The sequence below is a fragment of the Monodon monoceros genome, unplaced genomic scaffold (assembly GCF_005190385.1).
Source record: "Monodon monoceros isolate NGI ecotype Baffin Bay Population unplaced genomic scaffold, NGI_Narwhal_1 Super_Scaffold_11, whole genome shotgun sequence".
NCBI classification, from domain to species: domain Eukaryota; kingdom Metazoa; phylum Chordata; class Mammalia; order Artiodactyla; family Monodontidae; genus Monodon; species Monodon monoceros.
In genome coordinates, this window is record NW_021703767.1 from 15,705,771 (window position 1) to 15,726,544 (window position 20,774).

Here is a 20,774-nt window from a genome sequence, read left to right on the forward strand (position 1 = left end):
ACCAGCAGAATTCAAACGTCCAGAGCACCGAGCCTAGTCAAAGCGAAAAATCGCCAGCGTGCCACAACGGCCCGGCTGGCTGCGCGTGCGTCGGCCGGAAGACAGATGGCGAGCTCCGCGACCCGCCCGATCGATCGACCAGATCGAGGATCGTCAAGTCAGTTCTGACTGCGCAAAGTGCTCCTTCTCGCGAGGCTTCAGACCAGGCTCCTGGGGGAAGGGGCGGACCCGGCTGGAGAGAGAGGAGGAGCGTGAAGCCGCCGCACGCTGCGTTCCCAGGAGGCTGTGCGCGCTCCTCGCTTCCTCCGGGGTAGTCTGAGTGGGCTCGTGAACTGCTCCCTGCGTAGTGGCCATGGCTCTCCACGTCCCCAAGGCCCCGGGCTTTGCCCAGATGCTCAAGGAGGGAGCGAAGGTAAGGAAAGGAGGAAGGAGGAGTGAGGTGGGAGAGTCGGCGTAGGGCAGCGGCGGCCGCAGCGAAGGAGAAGGGCGTACTAACGAGCCGGGCGTGCTACCCCGACACAGCGGTCGGAGGGAGAGAAGATTCCAGAAAGGGAGGTGTTCTCGGGAGGGCTCTGCCGCGGAGGCCCGCGGGCATTTTGGTTCTTTACGGACGCCGGGGAGTGTCGAGCGGGCAGAGACGGCGACTGGGGGACGAGGCCGCAGACACCGCGTTCTGTACTTGGTTGTCGGACAGATGTAAGGCCGCTCCTGCATTTTCCCGCCATCCGTAAAACGGGGGTGATGAGTCTCTAGAAGGCGACACAGGTGAAACAACGTAGGTGAAATTGCTTTGGGAACTGCGAAGCCGATTACTACAGTTCGGGGAGTGGGTGGTGCGGTTAAGAGAGGGACAAAGGCCTGTCTTGGCAACTTTTTTCTAAATGAGAAACAGCAGGCTCCCCATTAGTTCGCAGAAGCAGTGCGTTATAGTAGGATAAACAGTGGTTACAATGCGAATGGATTCTGGTCGCAACTTAGGTTAGCTAGCTTGATGTAAAACTTATCCCTCTGGGTCTTGCTTTTCTCATTATTAAATTGAGCAGTTTGGACGAAAAGGGTTGTAACGATCACAGTTGTAACCCACAAGGTAAGTGACACCCTGGCCTAAATAAAACTGCTTTGTTTTACGGCGAGATCTTGGACGTAATTTCAGAAGCTTAGTTTTTTAAAAATATCTTAAAGCACTACTGATAAATGTGTCTCTTGTGTTCAAATGGTAGTGTTCCTTTATTTGTCCCCTATATTTTCTGTTCTTAGTTAAAGGTATGTAGATAGTGTGGTTCCATTTATGGTAACAGGTTTAGGGAACTAGGTTCTTGTTGGCATGATGCACTTTTGGGATGTTGTGAATATAGTAAATATCAAGGTTTAATGTAAATATTGGTGAAAGAGCTTCGCTGAAAATGACATTGCTCACTTTTTTAAAAGGCTGAAGAACGTCCATGGTTTTTATTTTTCTGAGGCAGAAATAATAAATGGCCAAATGAACAAAAAGGATAATTTCAAATAATGATAAAGGAAATAAAGTCTGCCTCTAAAAAAAAAATTAAAAAGGAAGGGTTGGGGTAGATAGAACAATTAAGATGTTCAGGAAAGAACTCTCAGCTCTGTGCTTAGTGGCCAAGATTAAAGGCAGAAGTGTTCCAGGCTGAGGGACCAGTGAGTACAAAGACCCTGAGGATGGAATGAGTGTCACCTGCTAAAAGAAAACAAGAAAGGTGATAGGGCTGAAGCTTACCAACGGAACGGTAAGAGATGAATTGAGAAGAGTTGTAGGTAAGGGTTAGAATGTGCCTACACATTTATCCCTGACAGGGGCTTTACATTTTTCCCTAAGTGATGGGAAGTCATTAAAGGGTTTGACAGGATCTAATTTATGATCAGAGATGACTGTTCCTCAGAGAATGGGGATGGGGGAAAAACAAGAATGTAAGGCAGGAGATCTTTAGAACAGTATTGTCTGTCTGCTGTGATGGAAGTGTTCTATATCAGGACTGTCCAGTATGGTACCCACTAGTCACAAGTAGCTACTGGGCACTTGAGTTGTGCCTAGTGCAATTGAGGGACTGAATTTTTAATTAATTACTTAAAATTTAAATAGCCACTTGTGGCAAGTGGCTACTCTCTTGGGCAAAGCAGCTCTAGAAAAATGTTCACATGAACAGTAGGCTCTTGAAATTTATCTGAGACCACAGGTAAATTCCAAGTCTAAAAGAAGTCCGGTGTAAAACTTGAGAATTTTAGTACTGTGACCAATTCAGCAGTTTTCAATGTGTACATGTTGGAATTATATTGCAGTTCAAATGAGCATTCAAAATCTGTATCTTTGGTTCCTAAAAATTTATGAGGCAGATATGTTAATTCCCAGTGAACATAGAACTGCTGGTTTTACAATGCTCAGGTTTTAACACAATAAATATTCATGACCACATTTCAACTTCTAGAAAGTACTGATAAACTCTGAAAAGGTATTTTTATCTGCAAGAGCTCATTTGCTTTCTCTAATCAATCTTAGCACTCTTCCCTGCACTTTTCACTACATTTTTTAAAAATTATAGGTTTTATGTTTTGATGTGTAAGTAGGTACCTGTGGTCCCTAAAAATGTCTTGCTTTATTCATTCAACTAGTGGACAAATCTGTGGATCATTTGTGAATACCAAGCATCATACTTTACATATATAAATCTTGCTTGATAGTTTTAACAATCCTCTGAAACAGGTACTATTATATTACCCCATTTTACAGATGAAGAAATTATTGAGATTCACTGTCCTGCCTAATCAGAAGTTTTTTTTGACAGCATTTTTCAGGGTTAGAAGAGGCTGTGTACAGGAACATACAGGCTTGCAAGGAGCTTGCCCAGACCACTCGTACAGCATATGGACCAAATGGTAATTTCTAAATTCATGTTTTAAAAGATACAGTACTGTAATAGAATTTTGTGTACTAGCTCTTTCAAACTTGTTCTGAGGATATTATATGTAAATAGAGAGTTTTCGCCATAATATAGTATGGCATTGAAATTTATTTCATAGCTCAGTGACACCAGTACTGTGTTTCTAATCTTTAGTCAGCAATTCAGATCTTTTTAGAAAAGTTGGAATCCAAATGTTACGTTTTGTCCTATTGAGAGGATAGAAAAGTTATAGTGCTTTCACCATTGAGGCAGTACCTAGTGTTCACGGTTGTAGATGTGGAACAGATCTTTTACATAGAGTGACATTATAATTTAAGGGAGAAAAATTCTCTCTTGTCTCCTACCATCGACTGAATTAATTGATACAGATTTATGGAATAAGCAAAAAAATAAGTGTACTTTTAAATAGATTATTTTAGTCTTTGTACATGTTAATATGCTGTGTTGATTGAACAAAAATATGACAAAATTGGCATCCTCGCTAATAAACATTATCAGAGATTAAAAAGGAAAGAGTACAGATTGCAGTCAGGCAAAGCCATAGGGCTATGAGATAACCTTAAAGAATAGGTAATGTTTTGAGTTCTTACAAAGTTATTTTTAGGAATGGATATAAATTTATATTTCTTGACTAGATTTTCCCAGTATTTGGAGAAGGGTTTGAGTAATAATGGATTTCTTTTTCTAATTGTTATTTTTGAGGAATGAACAAAATGATTATCAACCACCTGGAGAAGTTGTTTGTGACAAATGATGCAGCAACTGTTTTAAGAGAGCTAGAAGTAAGTTATTTCTGTAAAAAAGCCAAGAAATGTTTTGGTGACATCAAAAATTCAGTATATTTTAACATAAAAGAACCTTTATTTCAAATTGGATAATAAGGGATTTTTTTATTCCCAACTTGAAAATTCATTATACAGATTTTCCTAATTATAAAGAGTCCTCTTTATGTTTAACATCTTAGCAACTCAAATTTTAAATCTCCTAAATTATTAATTTATGGAATGATTGGTTGTGATAAAAAATATATTTGCTCATAATCATATCAAATTGAATATGTTGTCTTGTTCTGTAGAGTGTAACACTGAAGTGAATTATTCCATAGTGTAGAAACATCTGATACTTGAAAATAGTGGTGTGTTTTTATTTTTAATTGTCTTTGTGAAGATGAAACAGTGTGTGGAATTTTGCTTTGTTCACCTGCAGTTTTGCTGTTATAGAATCTGTAGAATAGATACTGCCAGCTGAGGTATGAGGACAGCCTGGCACCTGAACCCATAGAGCACCATTCCTCAGCCAGCTGCTGATTGAAGCATATGTTCAATCTCAGGGAATTTTCTTGAACTTAGCTCTTAAAGCACCAGAGCTTAATGCTTTTAGACAGAACTCCATAGATAAGTTAACATTTCTTCAACTTCTTAAATAACAGTATAGTCTTGAAGTAATAATATTGAACAAAACAAATTTAATTCCACAAGATATTTATAGAGGGACTTATTGTGAATGTGAATGTTGTACTCTGTGATGTTCTCAGGAGTTGTTCAAGTGTGATGGGGATACTGTCCTCATAATAAACTATAGTGTCAGCTTTTTAGTTTTCTCAGTGCTATCAGCTGTTACTTTATTTCTTAAAAAGCATCTAAATCCTAAGAAACGATCACTTAAAATTTTGATATGCTGTTTTTAAGAAATGTTTCATATTCCCCTCCTTTTAAACCATAATTGATAACCCCTTACAAAAAGAATACATAAAAATTGAGACTTGTGATGAAGTTAAATGACATCTATTTTAGCACTTCTGAAGGCTTTTTTAAAAGTGCCTTAGGTTTAGTGGTTGGAATTACTTTGTTTTTTAATTTATTGAATATATAATAAAGTTATGAACCTTATGTATGCAGGTGTACATACTGGGTGACTGACCATTAAAAGAAAGTGCCCATGAAGTTATTTTCATTTATGGTGATGCATTCGTGTTCATAGGCCTAGGTGGACTTGGATTGTCTTCTTGTGACTACACTATAAGTAGTGTGTAGCAGTGTGATCACATGAGTTACCTGTCTGACAGGTAACTGTTACTTGTCAGACAGTTACCTGTCTGTCTGACAGGTATCACCCATAGGGAGATTGGAGTCTATTAATTTAAGAAGAAATGGAAATGAACAATTTTATTTTGCTTTAAGGATCAAATGTTTTAGCTTGATATTCAAATTCAAACCCCTTCTGTCAGGTACAGCATCCTGCTGCAAAAATGATTGTAATGGCCTCTCACATGCAAGAGCAAGAGGTTGGAGATGGCACAAACTTTGTTCTGGTTTTTGCTGGAGCTCTCCTAGAATTAGCTGAAGAGCTTCTGAGACTCGGCCTGTCAGTTTCAGAGGTGAGTGTTCATTTTATAATCTACCTCTGTTTCATATTTGCTTATGTATATATACCTACTAAATAAAAGTCAGTAGTAGTAGCTGATTTTGAGCAGTTTTCTCTGTGCCAGGCATTGTAGTACATATGCTTCACATGCAGTATCTCACTCTATCCTTACAAGAACCCTATGAGTGGGGCCTATTAGAAGTAATCCTGTTTTGTTTCAGATAAGGAAAGTGAGCCTTAAGTTAGAAAAACCTTGCGCAGGTAGCTAGTAATGGCAGTTAGGATTCAAATTTGGGCTCTCACCAAAGCCTGCACGCTTAAATAGTAGGCGTGCTGTGAATGTTATTCTGGAAGTGTGCTTTGTTTTTTTCTATTGAAAATAAAGATTGGTATTCATTGGGTTACCAAAATAAGCTACCTTAAGTCATGTCAAAATTACATCTTTTGAAGAAACATTTTTGCTTTTTACATTTAAGGTCATAGAAGGTTATGAAATAGCCTGCAAAAAAGCCCATGAGATTCTTCCTGACTTGGTGTGTTGTTCTGCAAAAAATCTTCAGGATGTTGATGAAGTGTCATCTCTACTTCATACCTCCATAATGAGTAAACAATATGGTAATGAAGCATTTCTGGCCAAACTTATTGCTCAGGCATGTGGTGAGTAAATATCAGTAAATGAAAAGATCCAAAATTAAAATGTCTTAATGTGATTAAGATATTTTCTCTGTTGTCCCAATATATCTTTTGATATGTCTCATTTTTTTAACAGTATCTATTTTTCCTGACTCTGGCCACTTCAATGTTGATAACATCAGAGTTTGTAAGATTCTGGTAAGTTTAGAAAATGCATTAATGTTATCTAGATAGATCAGATTTTTTTTTTGCGAAAAAAAAAAAATTTCTGTTAATCTAAATTTTATCTTGTGGGTTTTAGGCACTTAGGACTTCCTGCCTTTGTTGTAGCATTTGGATATTGCTAGATTGTAATACTACGACTTGTTAAATTTAAAAGGATATCAACATATTATCTTCTTAAGTCATCATTTTTCCATGATAGCTGGAAGGTTGAGAATAGTGCATAAACAAAATATTAATTATTTGCAATCTTGATATATGCTGACTTATAAAAATGAGCTTAGAAGGCAATTTTGAATGAGGTTCAAGTTTTTCTGTTGCTCTATAATAATAAAATTCATACTTTTAATATTTAAAGAGTATGTATTTGATAAAAATATTGTGCTTGATGCAGTAAAACCTATAACTGTAGTGATTTTACACATGTGATTGTTAATGTAGCTGAGTTTAGCTTACATTAGTACATGTGTTAGCTGTAAATGTGTGTGTATTAATATACGTGCTGGGTGTTTTCTGACTTTATCCATGCACTGCCTTCCCCTTCGCCATTACATGGTAAGCTTGTGAAATCAGAAACTTGGCTTTGATCCCTATTCTGCCTGGTACATTGGTACAGAGTGAGTGAATGGCTTAGAGCAGTTGTTCTTTGATTCTTCCCAGTACACTGAAGGACCCCCGTCCATAACAGTGGCTCGTTGCCACAGTGATTCCTGCATTGAGCAGACTGGTATGCTTTATGTCCACCACCCTACTCATCCCCAGGAGTCACTGCCTTTGTATATTATATTATTTAGAAATGAATATTTTTGGTGCATGCAGAATCAACAAGTTAGCCCTGATGCTATTTTCATGAAATCACTGGTGATTTTGATATCCAACTCCTTAGGGCTCTGGTGTCCATTCCTCTTCAGTATTGCATGGCATGGTTTTTAAGAAGGAAACTGAAGGTGATGTAACATCTGTCAAAGATGCAAAAATAGCAGTGTACTCTTGTCCTTTTGATGGAATGATAACAGAAACTAAGGTATGTAGATTTCAGAACCTTAAAGGTAAAAATTTGCAGTTATCCTTTCAGATAGTTTTAATGATTCTAAAATTTTGAGGTAGAGTTTCCTCTTAATCCAGTGAATACTGCATAATTATTGAAAATTGCCGGGTCATGTTTATTTTTTAATCAGACTTATATTTGAATATCTAATTCAAATACTAAGTACAAAACTTGGAACATTAGATGGTGACAGTATTGTTTATATTCTAATAAACAGCTCTTGACTTCTAGTAGAACTTACACAATTCAGCAGGTTAAATGTTCAGTGAAGAAAATGAGTGTGTGCTGTTCATTAAAATTTTTTTAATAACAAATTTATTTTTATTTTTGGCTGTGTTGGGTCTTCATTGCTGCGTGCGGGCTTTCTCTACTTGCGGCGAGCGGGGGCTTCTCTTCGTTGTGGTGCGCAGGCCTCTCATTGCGGTGGCTTCCCTCGTTGCGGAGCATGGGCTCTAGGCGCGTGGGCTCAGTAGTTGCAGCTCCCGGGCTCTAGGGCGCAGGCTCAGTAGTTGTGGTTCACAGGCTTAGTTGCTCCTTGGCATGTGGGATCTTCCCGGACCAGGGCTGGAACCCGTGTCCCCTGCATTGGCAGGCGGATTCTTAACCCTTACGCCACCAGGGAAGTCCCTGAAGTTTGTTTTTAAAAATACATGTTAAGAAGTTTGAAGTATATGTTTATAGGTCGCTGTTGATTGCATCCCTAGAATTCTTGAAATCTGAGTTGCGGACGGTTTTTGAAGTTTTGCAGGGGTGGGGTGGGGCTGGTCACTTAGTCCACGTTTTAGAAAAAGTTTGAGAACCACAACGTTCTTTTGGTTGACATTCATCAGAAGACAGATGTCAGGATACCTGTCTAACATCTAAAAGTACAGTGTATTTCTCCAATTTTTCCATCAAAGTGCCTGTCAAAGAGCAAATGCATCAGTGTTGGGGGCAGGGGCATTGGTCTAGGAACAAGCTGAATTTCTGTTAATTTCATACAAATTTTGTATTCTGCTTCACGTTTGTGTTTATCTTCATATTTTTCTCCCAAATCTTTAAATTATTTCTTCAATAAAGTGTTTTTCTGTGACTTTGAACAGCAACGTGGTGAAATGGTTTTAAAGAAAATCCTCACTTCTTTTGCTAGGGAACGGTATTGATAAAGACTGCTGAAGAATTGATGAATTTTAGTAAGGGAGAAGAAAACCTCATGGATACGCAAGTCAGAGCTATTGCTGGTAGTGGTGCAAATGTCGTCGTAACAGGTGGCAAAGTGGCAGACATGGCTCTTCATTATGCAAACAAATACAATATCATGTTGGTGAGGTAAGAGGGGACTGCATTCTATTAACCTGGATTGTAAATGGCTTTGAGTGGTGAAACACCAAGCAGATAAATTCAACACACCATGAAGACTGTTAAAAGGGGGAAAGTATGAGGTATTAGATTGCATGGCAAGAGGACTTAACTTGATCTAGGGGAACAGGAAGCACCTCTGAGAAAACTTACCTTTAGGCCGAGAGCTGAAGGACCAGTTAGCAGATGTTAATTGAAGAGGGAGAGGGAGGAGCTTAAGAGACCAGACACAGACCTGGTACACACTGCCAGCTGGAGCGTGGGGTCAGGAACATAGCTTTAAATTCATGAACACGTTTGTGGCTTACACTAGACAGTTCACCCACCCGTTCCCACCTCTCCGAGCACCTAATATAACGTGCAGAGTAAATCACTCTTCTCCTCACAGAACATGTAGTTGCCCAAAGTAAAGCAAAAGTTTTCTGTGTACCAGGGCTTCCTTAGTATTTCAGAACTATGAACCCTTGACATCCTAAGGAGACTGGAGCTCTCCCAGTTCTAGAATAATGCCCTAAACACCTGTGACTGGATTGCACAGTGCAGTCCAGACCCATTCTGAGCTTGAACCTTCAGGGTCAAAAGAAGGTGACCTGAGGCCCAATGTACAGTTTCCTGTTTAATCTCTTGTGTTTTACTATGGTATCTCATGGAATTAAAACTTCTGTTAAGGTCTTTGTTTTGTTTTTTAAAGGCTGAACTCAAAATGGGATCTCAGAAGATTATGTAAAACAGTTGGTGCTACAGCTCTTCCTAGATTGGTATGTATTTTGGACAATATTAAAAGAGAGTTGAACCTATTTGAATTATTTTTATTACAAGAGTCGTTTTTTCGCAGACTCCTCCTGTCCTTGAAGAAATGGGACATTGTGACAGTGTTTACCTCTCAGAGGTTGGAGATACGCAGGTGGTGGTTTTTAAGCATGGTAAGCAGTAGTGGTAAACTATATGTATGTGAAGTGTGGGGAGTTCATTTCCTTTTACTAATCCCCAAATATATTTAATTTATTGACAGAAAAGGAAGATGGTGCCATTTCTACCATAGTGCTTCGAGGCTCTACAGACAATCTGATGGATGATATAGAGAGGGCAGTAGATGATGGTGTTAATACTTTCAAAGTTCTCACAAGGGTCAGTATCAGCATTCATCTTAATTTAGTATTTGTAAGTCCTCAAAAACACAGTTGGCAGACATTCTGAGAACTTGAATGGCTTGTGTAAAGCAAAGCATCTTCCTCCTTAAGACTCCACTTAAGTATTTGTTGCTGATGAATTTTCTAAAATGAAATGAAAAGAAGTAAATAGCAAATCAAGGCTTTTTTTTTTTTTTTTTTTTTTTTGGGGCACGGGCCTCTCACTGTTGTGGCCTCTCACTGTTGTGGCCTCTCCTGCCGCGGAGCACAGGCTCCAGACGCGCAGGCCCAGCGGCCACGGCCCACAGGCCCAGCTGCTCCGCGGCATGCAGGATCCTCTCGGACTGGGGCATGAACCTGCATCCCCTGCATCGGCAGGCAGACTCAACCACTGCGCCACCAGGGAAGCCCAAAGCTTTTTCTTTATGTATATAACTGTTTTAAAGAGATGGTTTATGGTGGTTTTCAATTATAATATACCTTCAGTTGCTTCAGCACTATTCTTAGTGCTATATTTGGAAATACAGATAACCACATAGTGATGTTCCCTTTCTTAACTTTGGTCCTTTTTCGTATACCAGACACTATGGTGTAGTAAGGTAATTTGTTCAAATCACGCTATTTTTATGACATTCATAATTGGAATTTGAATTTTATAAAACTTGTAATTGAATCTGATTAAAACCTCTAGTCTGGTGGAGTACTGGAATCTGAAAAGATTTAGAAAACTGGAAATTGCTTCTTGGTGACTTTTTTTTTTTTTTTTTAAACTACGCATTATAGGATAAACGTCTTGTACCCGGAGGTGGAGCAACAGAAGTTGAGTTAGCCAAACAGATCACATCGTATGGAGAGGTATATGGCTTTCTATGTACAAACTGACTTTCTTGTCGTCGTTTGAATAAATTGAGTAATAAGCACATTTTTGTTTTAGACATGTCCTGGACTTGAACAGTATGCCATTAAGAAGTTTGCTGAGGCATTTGAAGCTATTCCCCGGGCACTGGCGGAAAACTCTGGAGTTAAGGCCAATGAAGTAATCTCTAAACTTTATGCAGTACATCAAGAAGGAAATAAAAATGTTGGATTAGATATTGAGGTATTTGAAAAAAACACTATGAACTTGTTTTATTTTGTGAATGCGCAACCTAAAAAGACGTATTAAGTTTAAAAGGAAAATCAGAAAATGTTCTGATTTGTGAACAAATGATTTTCATAACAGTTAGCTTTTTCATAGTTTATCTGATAGAGAATTTAGTATTTTGTTAAAATTTGTTTTATAGTGTAGATGAGGTAGTACTTTTTCCTAGCTACTTATTCTAGTTTTATTTAAGTAGCCATGTTTCTATTGAGTACAAATATTTTCACATAAACATTTAAAGTGAAAGAATAAAAAGTTTTGTGTTGACAGGCTGAAGTTCCTGCTGTAAAGGACATGTTGGAAGCTGGTGTTCTAGATACTTACCTGGGAAAATACTGGGCTATCAAACTGGCTACTAATGCTGCTGTCACTGTACTTAGAGTGGATCAGGTGAGTGAGAAGTGAAATTTTGATCTTTAAAAATACTAATTTTTATATAGTTGGAAGTATATTTTCATGGAACTAGAACATAGCACAGTTCTCATTCTATTCAAAGTACCCCCCCTCAAAAATTGTTTTAATTCTATTACAGTTTTAAATTGTTTTGAATGTATTTCAGCTAATTTAAAATGAAGATTTTGCCAGTGAAAGAATCCTTTGCCATTTGGGAACTGGAGTGGGTAAAATCTGATATAGATTCATAGTTTTCAAGACTTTTTAGACTAAGAACCCCTTTGTACACATAATCTAGAGAGGAAGTTTAATATGGAATATGGAAGGGCCATAAAGATCTGAGGCGGATATTGCAGACTACAGTATTCCCTCCCTTATATGCAGTTTTACTTTCTGTGGTTTCAGTTTACCCACAAGTCACCTGCAATCCTAGAATATAAGAAAGAAAATCCTAGAAATAAGTAATTCATAAATTTTAAATTGTGTGCCATTATAAGTATACTGTGTGATGAAATCTCACACTGTCCTGGTCCAGGACGTGAATCATCTCTTCGTCCAGCATATCCATGCTGTGTGCACTGTCTGTTAGCCACTTCGATTATCAATCAGGTCAACATATTTTACTTACTGGTCCCAAAGTGCAAGAGTAGTGATGCTACCAATCAGATATTCTCTTATTGTGCCTAATTTATATATTTTATCATAGGTATGTATGTATGGGAAAAAGCACAGATACAGGGTTCATTACTATGCTCAGTTTCAGGCATCCACTGGGATTCTTGGAAGGCATCTAAGGGGGAACTACTGTACCACCTTCAAGGAAGTGTGGAGATGATAGGACCTGGCATTTAAATATTTTTCTTTTGTGACAGATTATGTCTTGGGGTACTAAAATCTTAAGGTGTAAAAAATCATTGTATTTCTGCCAATATTTTTGAGGAATTATGGCAGAGAAGAAAAGTGGTGAAGACTACTTTGGATTCACAGATAAACCAGAATTCATAGTTTTTCAAAAAGGTGTTTTCTAAACTTAATGAAATGTATTTTCCTACAAAATTCTAGAAGTGATTATTAACCAATGAATAATTTTTAAATACTGAGTAGAAAATTTTAATTGCTAGGGGCACAGTATAAATCCATTAAATGAAAATCATGCCAAATTAGTCGTGGGAGAAGCAAGTTTTAGGTAGAAATGGAAAGGAAATTAGACTGATTCTCAGATCGGTTGGTTGTAATTATAGCAAAACAAATTTCACTTCGGTAAAGGAAGAACTTTTTCTTAGGTAAGATGACCAAAAATGGAACCTGGAGATCCAGTTTCAACACACTGAAAATAATCAGAGACTGGATATCTATGTACTGGATTTATTAATAGTGTATTTTTGTATCAGTGCCTCAAATAGTTTTTAGTGGAAGAATATGTTTTTGGAGTTTTTAAACAAAGATAATGTTTAAATGCCTTAAGGAAATGTTTGTTCTATAAGTTAACATGTGGCTAAGAATAAATAGGAGGACCAAAAGTATAAGGGGACAGGAGAAGCTAAGTAGACTGAAGCATGAGGTAAGCAGAAATTCTAATAGTAGAAGTTCCTAAGGAACTTTTTGAATGTCAGTGTCCAAGCAAGACAGTAATGTTAATAACACAAGTAAGTGCCTTGCTCACACAGGTACTTCTGAATTTCGGTTTTAAACTGGGAAGGCTGTGTTTTGTTTTACCCTAGGGGAGGATGTTCATTGTTATGTGCCCTTAGCACTCTACATGAAATATGTATCTGAAGAACCCATCCAACTGTCTAATGAACACTCTTCAATATAGTTGTACCTATTTTGCATAGTACATATTCTGGAAAAGGACTTGTAAATCAAGTTTTAAGCATTGGAAAATGTAGTAGGGCTGGATTAATCTTGTTCAAGTGTTTATTTCACTAGTTCTCAAATTGCCTCCTAGTCAATAGCATCAACATCACTGAAGAACTTAATAAAAATACAAATTCCCAGACCCACTGAGTGAAACTCTGGAAAGAGGCCCATCAGTCTGTTTTAAATAAGCCTTTCAGGTGATTGTGATGCCCTCTAAAGTTTGAGAACTGTTTTTAGGTACTTTTTTCTTAAACTATACTTGGGTTCTAAAATTATACTTACTGCCTTTAATTCAATCTGAATTTATCCTCATTTGGTAAAATGTTCCTCCAAGAATTTCAAGTTAGGTTTCTTTATGAAAGCAGCTTCTGAAAAGGGGTGGGAAATCTATTGAAGGTGGTAGAGAAGATATTTTATGGTTTGTGTTGCATGAGACTCAAGCCAAACCCCTTGATGTTATACAGAAAGATCTCTTAATTATAAATTTGGGAAGCAGTGAATACTGTATCCAATTTTGAGATTTAGAATGTATATCAGAGTTTTACAGTTCTACTGTGGGGAAAGCCAACTGACTTTAACTTCTCCCATATTTATTTGAGCCCAAAGCTACCACGCACCCCCAACACCTTTTTTTTTTTTTTTGCCCAAACATAAATCCTTTAAAAATGCTATATGATTATACTTGGAAAATGCTGGATTAGTGCATTCTAGATAAATGAGGCTTCTAGCATGTTTCCAGGCAACTAGGTGCTTGGATTTTTTCGTTTATGAACACACATTTCCTGTATTTGAATGGCTCTCACTTATAGGTACTAGAAAATGTCATTGTTGAACTTTATATATATTTTACGTATCAACCACTTTAGATTATAATGGCAAAACTGGCAGGTGGACCTAAAGCTTCTAAACCACAAGGAAATTGGGATAAAGATGGTTGGCAAGACGAATCTCATATATAAATAGCAAATCAGGTGCCAAACGGACTGATTTATGCCAGTGATGCATGCAGATATTTTTCACATTCCGAGCATTGGGTTGTTGAAGTGCATGTCTTAGAATGCCCCTCGCTAATGTGTGTGAATTTTGTTGCTATTAATGTCCACAAAAGTGGAAAACTCACCTGCTGGACAATTAACAATATGCTAGTGTTTCATATGCAGTGTAATAACAGATTGCTCATTGGTGATGATTGCCTAATAATGAAGCAGGGTAATAGAGAAATATTCTTTCTCTTCACTCTGGAGCTTGAGTTTGTAAGTATACTCTTGTGGATTTTGTTTTGTAGATCATCATGGCAAAACCAGCCGGTGGGCCCAAGCCTCCAAGTGGGAAGAAAGACTGGGATGATGACCAAAATGATTGAATGGCTAGATTTTTACTGTAGGTGAAGGCTGTGTTTGTAGTAGTACTCTAGGAATTGCCTGATGTTTTCATATTCTCCTAAATTAAGACGTGTTTTGTGTATCTTGTATTCTCGGCTGGATGATACAATAAACATGTTGTTACTGTCAAAGCCTCTTTGTCTGAGGACCACTGTTCTTGGATCTGGTTGACCTGTTTTGTCTCAGCCTTGTTAATGAAATGAACTGTGGCACTTAAGGCAAGTCACCTAAGTTATGAGGGGCCTGTTGGCAATATAAATCTGGCCTGCTGCCTGTTTTTATACGTAAGTTTTATTGGAACACAGCCATGATCAGGTATATTTATATATTGCCTATGGCTGCTTTTTACAAGGGAATGGCAGAGTTGCATAGCTGTGACAGAGACCAAGTGGCCTTCAAGGCCTAACACATGTAGGCCTTGACATTTACTTAGGCCTAAGACATTTACTACCTATAGGAAGTCTGTCAGTCACTGGACTAGATGTGAGTATTTTTTCACAGCTCTGAAAATCCCTAAGACTGAGGTGACTTGTTTCAGTAACATTAAATGATGTGTTAAATAGCTGACTTAAAACACATATATTCTGGTAGCAAAGAACAAAGATACTTGTGATGCAGCCGAAAACATGCCTCCTGACATATAAATGAAGCAAGTCAGTTTTTATACAGTGGAGTTTTGAAAAAGCAAAGACCATAGTAAAAAGTTAATTTAACTTATTTTACAGAACATGTGCTACTATGTTTTGGTTATATAAGGTCTTTGAGTAACATTTTGAAATTTTATACTGTTTTTGGTATTTCAAAGGAATTTGGATGCAGTATGGCTGACTGGGTCTTAGGTAAACTCATCAAGGAATTCCTAATAGAGAACCTTACAGGAAGTTTAGACAGGTTTGGTATTCTTAAGGCTCTTAGGGTTGTTTACAACTTGGAAACAGTGGCTGCCTTGGGTAAAAAAAAGGAATTTATTAGGACAGTTCACAGACTTTCTGGCCAGAGGCTGGCATTAAGGGGATTTCAATGAATGTCTTCCTTGGGTCGATTAACAATTGCACAGAACAAGTGCAGAGTTCAGTTTACACCCCAGCTTATGCACACTGCATGGCATCAGAAGCATTATATATGTTACCACCAAGGTCAAACACCTATGCTTATAAAATTAACACTTTTTTGCTTTAACGAACACACTTGAAGTTTTAGTTTGAAACTTTTTCTTCTAAATGTTTTCTAGTAGTGTATGTCAGTACAACTTAAAATCTTCTAAGTAATAAAACAAGTTTTGGGGGTAATTCATTTTATTGATGTGTTGCAAACCACCACCCAGACGTATTAATAAGCACAGAGGACTTAAGTAATTCAGAATCCTTTCCAGAAACTGGAAGCAGGAATAAAAACCACTGTGACAATACAAAACCATTGTAAATTTTTAGGTATTTTCCCTTCAGTATTTCAATAAACATGATTTCTTCTGGCATGTATTTAATTTTAAGTTAACATGACTTACAGTTAGTCTTTACTTTTTTATTACTACAGCCATTATAAAAGCCATAAACATGTTTCCAGAGAAAGCACTTTTTGAAATTGTTACAGTATTCTCTCATAAAATAGGAGGTAAGCCTGTGAATTTAGTACTTTAGTTGTAGGCACAGCTTGCACATGTGTGTCGCTGATGTGAAACCACTGTCCTTTGGTTGATTCCATTTCAAAATCTGTCAGGAGGAAATGTAAAATTAAATATATAAATGGAAAGATTCAAGTTCATCCTTTTTTGGTTTTGCCGTAAATATCTGCTGAATACCAGAATTCTGTAAGACCTCTTTCTTACCCTGTAGAATATCACCGTGGAGAACAAGATTAGAGAGATGACTGTTTGCAGATCTTGCCTTGGCATAGGCAGTGTAATGCCCCGACCTCATGGTACCACTGTGTTCAACGACTCCATATAAGGAATATAGTACCCTTGTATTTTCTTCAGCAACATTCTTTAAAAATGAACAGGAATCAAAAGTTAGTTCTAGTCCCATTTATACAGATGCCATCGACAAGACAATTTTAAACTATGCAGAGGGTCTCTAACCTTCAAGAATGCAGAAGTCCTGAGTGTGAAATGGACTATTATTTTCTCCCTACCTTTTCTCAGCCTACTGAGTGGTAGCACGCTTATGTTTTTACTAGAAAGTTGCCATTGCTCTTGCCCTGCTGGAAGAACCATAAACCAGGGTCTACCTGCTAAATCACAGTTTCCTGGCCCAGATACTTAAATAACTGAACTTGCCAAAGCTTCTTTAGGAGTCTGGGATCAGATAATTAATACCTCAACAACTCATCATCCTATTTCCAGCCCAAAATGTACGCCTTTAACAGCAAGAGGATAGCATTTAGGTCACACCCAAGACCACCCCTTAACATTTTCAAATACCCCCTGCAGATTTGGTGAGAAGGACATGTGACCTCTCAGGAGCTCACTTTCCCCATCTAACATGGAGGCTGCTTATTTTAAGATCACATGTGCCATAGGGCTGGTCAGCAACAGGGACAGGTGTTCCAGCTGGGGGCCACTCGCAGACAATTACTCCACTTGCGTTCTCTTGTAAAAAGTCTTCCTGAACAAGCATCACTGCCCTTCAACAGTACTGTCACTACACTCTCTAATCTTTGTCTCCCTATTTGCTAAAGAACTCTTATTACATCACCCCAAATCCTGTCAGCTTCCTCAGGGATTTCAGTGGCCAATGAACCTCACAGGGTTTTCCCTGCCATTCCATTTTAACCAACCACAGCCAGGACTACATTCTGGAATCGGTCATCACTCAGAACCCTTTAACTTCAAAAATCTTACTAATTTTCTAGTCTCAGTCTACAATTCCATTCTTCCAACTCTCACCTCATCTATACTAGTCAACCTAACAGGATCCTCCAACCCTCGTTTTCTCCTGGCCTATGAGGCCTCTTTTGGCCTCATTCCCAAAAAAAGTCTCTTCACTTCTCCATATGTAATGGAACAGCAACATCACATTACCTGAGAGCTTACTGGAAGGCAGAGTCTCAGACCCCGCCTCACACCTACTGATTTCCATGTGATTCACATGCACATGTCATTCTTACAGACAACCTCTCAACACCCACCACATCCAGCTCATCACATAACCCAGCTCTGAATTCCACGACGCACCTTCCCCGACCCCATACACAGACAGCTGCCATTGCTAGGAAACAATTCTGTAACCATGCAGCCTCGAAAATTCATGATTTTCTACCTCACCAGGTCCTCGATGTGACTGTATAATTTATAATGTGTCCTCAGTTAGCTGCCTCTTCCATGGATGTCCTTCACAGCAACTAGACCAAACTTCCACCGCTCACCTGTAGCCTCTCCTTAGAGGTGACCTCACCTCCCACTTCAGGAAAACTGAGACACCACCCACCCAGCTGCACGTTGCCCGCTCTCAGGAACGTGAAGTCTCCTCTCCCTTTGGTTCAGAGATTCTCCAACTTCCTGTCCTTATCCCAGCCTTTCTGGTCTTCTCCAGGATCTTTGCTCAGTTATCTCTCTTTTCTGTATCTTTTACTTCTAGATTTTCCTCTTTGCCTACAAACCTAATTAAGTCTCCTAGTATTAAAAAAAAAAATCTTCATTGATGCACCACGTTTCCTTTTCAGCAAAAGCTCTAATGTATCTATATGCTCTATCTCCAATATTCTCATTCATTTCTCAACCTACTGAAGTTACCAACACTTCTTAAAAAATTTACCATGACCTCTATACTGTCTAACACTTTCTAGTTTTTTTCTCTGATATTGTGACACTGAGGCCACTTAATCCTTTCCTTGAAACCTGAACACAGGACAATGGCATTTTAGGCAAAAGATGGATTCCTGACTACCCTATATTCAAAACTAATCCAACCAGAGCTATTTCTATTTACAGGTATATCTCATTTTATTGTACTTTGCTTTATTGTGCTTCACAGAGACTGCGTTTTTTAATAAATTGAAGGTCTGCGGCAATCCTGCACTGAGTAAGTCTATCGGTGCCAATTTTTTTAATAGCATTTGCTCACCTGGTGTCTCGGTGTCACAGATAATTCTCAAAATATTTCAAACCCTCCACCAGCAAAAAGCTTACAACTCACTGAAGGCTGAGATGATGGTTAGCATTTTTTAGCAATAAAGTATTTTTTAACTAAGATATGCACACTGTTTTTTTAGACACAATGCTATTACACAGTTAACAGGTTGCAATACAGTGTAAGCATAGCTTTTATATGCACTAAACCAAGAAATTCGTATGACTTGCTTTATTGCAATATTTGCTTTATTGTGGTCTGGAACGGAAGCCAAAATATCTGAAGTATGCATATACCAGCAAAAGTGGCCCTGGCCTATGGTAGTAACATAAAAGGAATGACAATTCACTGAAGTATTTAAAATCTGAATAAAGAACAACAGTATAGCTTCTTTTATTCTCCAAATTCTTCAACATGGAGATTCGCTGATATCCTCGGTGGTGTCTTCTTCCACCTACACCTCTTACACTCTGATGCTTGCCAGAGTTCTGTCATTAAGCATCTCTTCTTTCTCTCTCCTTGTTTACACAAGAGATCCTATCCTCTCATAGTTTTAACCACCACCTATGTATTGATTTCCGAATCCTTATCTCCAGCCCTAACCCCTCTATTCTGGCCCTCAGACATGTACATCCACATGTTTTCTAAACATAGCCACATGAATATCTCAAAACTATCTGAAACTCAATGTTTCCAAAACTGAACTTATTATTATTCCTTTCTCCGCCTCCCAACCTGCTCTTCTTCCTGTGTTTCTTACCTCAATTTATGGCACTCCCAACTGCCCAGACACTCAAATCAGGCCCTGGGAATCATACTCAACTCCTTCTGTAGCACCCTCAGCATCCATTTAAAGGCCTCTGCCTCATCTTCCAGAGGCAAGAGATCAAAAGTCTTAATTTTACCTCCTGAAATATTCCTTCAATCTCCCCATCTCCAGCCCTAGTTTAGGCTGTCATCATTTACTGACAATTAACTCAACAGCCTCCTAACTTCCCTGCCTCTACTCTTGTCCTCCTAAAATCCAGCCTCCTTTGCTTCAGCAAGTAACCTATGTAATATACAGACCTGGCTGTGTCACCCTGTTGCTTTAAGTTCTTCAGTGGCTCCCCACTGCATACCTAATAAAGCCCAAGTTTCTCATCACGATAATCTTCCAAAACCTCATTCCTCTCTCACTTCTCTGGCTTCATCTCCTAACGTTCCCAGACCTTGTACTGTAAGCTCTAGACCTGCTTATACAGACAGTCCCTGGCACCCGCTGTGCCACTTTACATGCCCTGCCTTTGCTCCTGCTGTCCCCTCTGCCTGGAAAACGTGCTTCCTCTTGATTCATTACACTAAGTCTTACTCCTTGAAGTAGCAGTTGAGGCAGAGCCTCCAGAGCCTTCCCTGAACCACCAACATGCTGGATTAAGTGCATATCACCCCTGCTCTGTGTATACCAATCCTATCACTCAACCATATTAAATTGAGATTATCCATTAATATATCTGCTCATCTTTAGTTATATGCCCTCAGCTCCCAAGACGTCTGCCACAATAATGGGGGTTCAAAAAAATGTTGAACTGAAATAACCTAATGTTCAACATGATTCATCACAGATCTTGACATTATAAAGGTACAAAGATCAAAGACCCAGTCTACTCAGTAGTTCCTATCAACTTCAAACATATGTGAGTTGCTGTTGGAGTATTTGGTAATAAGCTATGATTTCCCTTTAAAGGATTTTCCCCAAAAGGCAAGTTCCACCTACCTTACATTTAAGGGTACAAAAAGGAGCCAAATCTAAGATTTCTGGAAATTTTATGTGTCTGTTAACTTTGCGTAGGTTAAAACCAGCCTATAAAAGAAGGATAATACATTAAGTTCTCTTCCTGGAAAAGCTGTACATGTTATGTAAACTATAGTCCCACCCCAATGCCCAGAAGAACACCAACATCTAGCCCTAGTTCAATCTGCTTAGAAGACTCTATCCCTCTGACTACTAATTGATTTCCAGTTGATTTGTTTTTGCTAAGTGCAACAGACACACACACACACACACACACACACAGTCCAACACATTGAGATAGCTGCTCCTATAAGAAAACTCTCAATGTTCCTGCTTTAGGCATCTGGAAAAGCCAGATTAGACAACAGGTTTTGAGTGCTTAAAACTCAGCAATAGCAGGAACTTCCCTGGTGGTCCAGTGGTTAAGAATCTGCCTTCTAATGCAGGGGACGCAGGTTCCATTCCTGGTCGGGGAACTAAGATCCCATAAGCCATGGGGCAACT

General features: G+C 38.6%; 2 protein-coding genes across 8 annotated transcripts in view; one reads left to right on the forward strand and one right to left on the reverse strand.

The window, feature by feature from the left end:
• Positions 1–270: 270 nt before the first annotated feature.
• On the forward strand, positions 271–14,560 carry CCT8 (chaperonin containing TCP1 subunit 8). Its single transcript, XM_029215449.1, has 15 exons — positions 271–412; positions 2,802–2,892; positions 3,621–3,700; positions 5,146–5,295; positions 5,759–5,939; positions 6,052–6,113; positions 7,024–7,161; positions 8,315–8,493; positions 9,215–9,281; positions 9,359–9,446; positions 9,536–9,651; positions 10,437–10,508; positions 10,588–10,752; positions 11,065–11,184; positions 14,333–14,560. The coding sequence occupies exons 1-15, from the start codon at positions 353–355 to the stop codon at positions 14,408–14,410; spliced, it is 1,647 nt and encodes a 548-aa protein (XP_029071282.1). The 5' UTR covers positions 271–352; the 3' UTR covers positions 14,411–14,560.
• A 732-nt stretch (positions 14,561–15,292) lies between these two features.
• The window catches only part of USP16 (ubiquitin specific peptidase 16), a 30,634-nt gene continuing 25,152 nt past the window's right edge, over positions 15,293–20,774 (reverse strand). For 3 of the 7 annotated variants that reach the window (XM_029214545.1, XM_029214548.1, XM_029214546.1), the window contains 3 exons: positions 20,253–20,339; positions 16,255–16,411; positions 15,294–16,138 (listed from right to left, as the gene is read on the reverse strand). In XM_029214545.1, coding sequence (XP_029070378.1) covers positions 16,014–16,138; positions 16,255–16,411; positions 20,253–20,339 — 369 coding nt within the window. In that variant the 3' untranslated portion in view covers positions 15,294–16,013. Of the gene's footprint in view, positions 16,139–16,254; positions 16,412–20,252; positions 20,340–20,774 lie in introns of all 7 variants that reach the window. The other 4 variants (XM_029214551.1, XM_029214550.1, XM_029214549.1 and 1 more) reach the window with 3 other exon arrangements.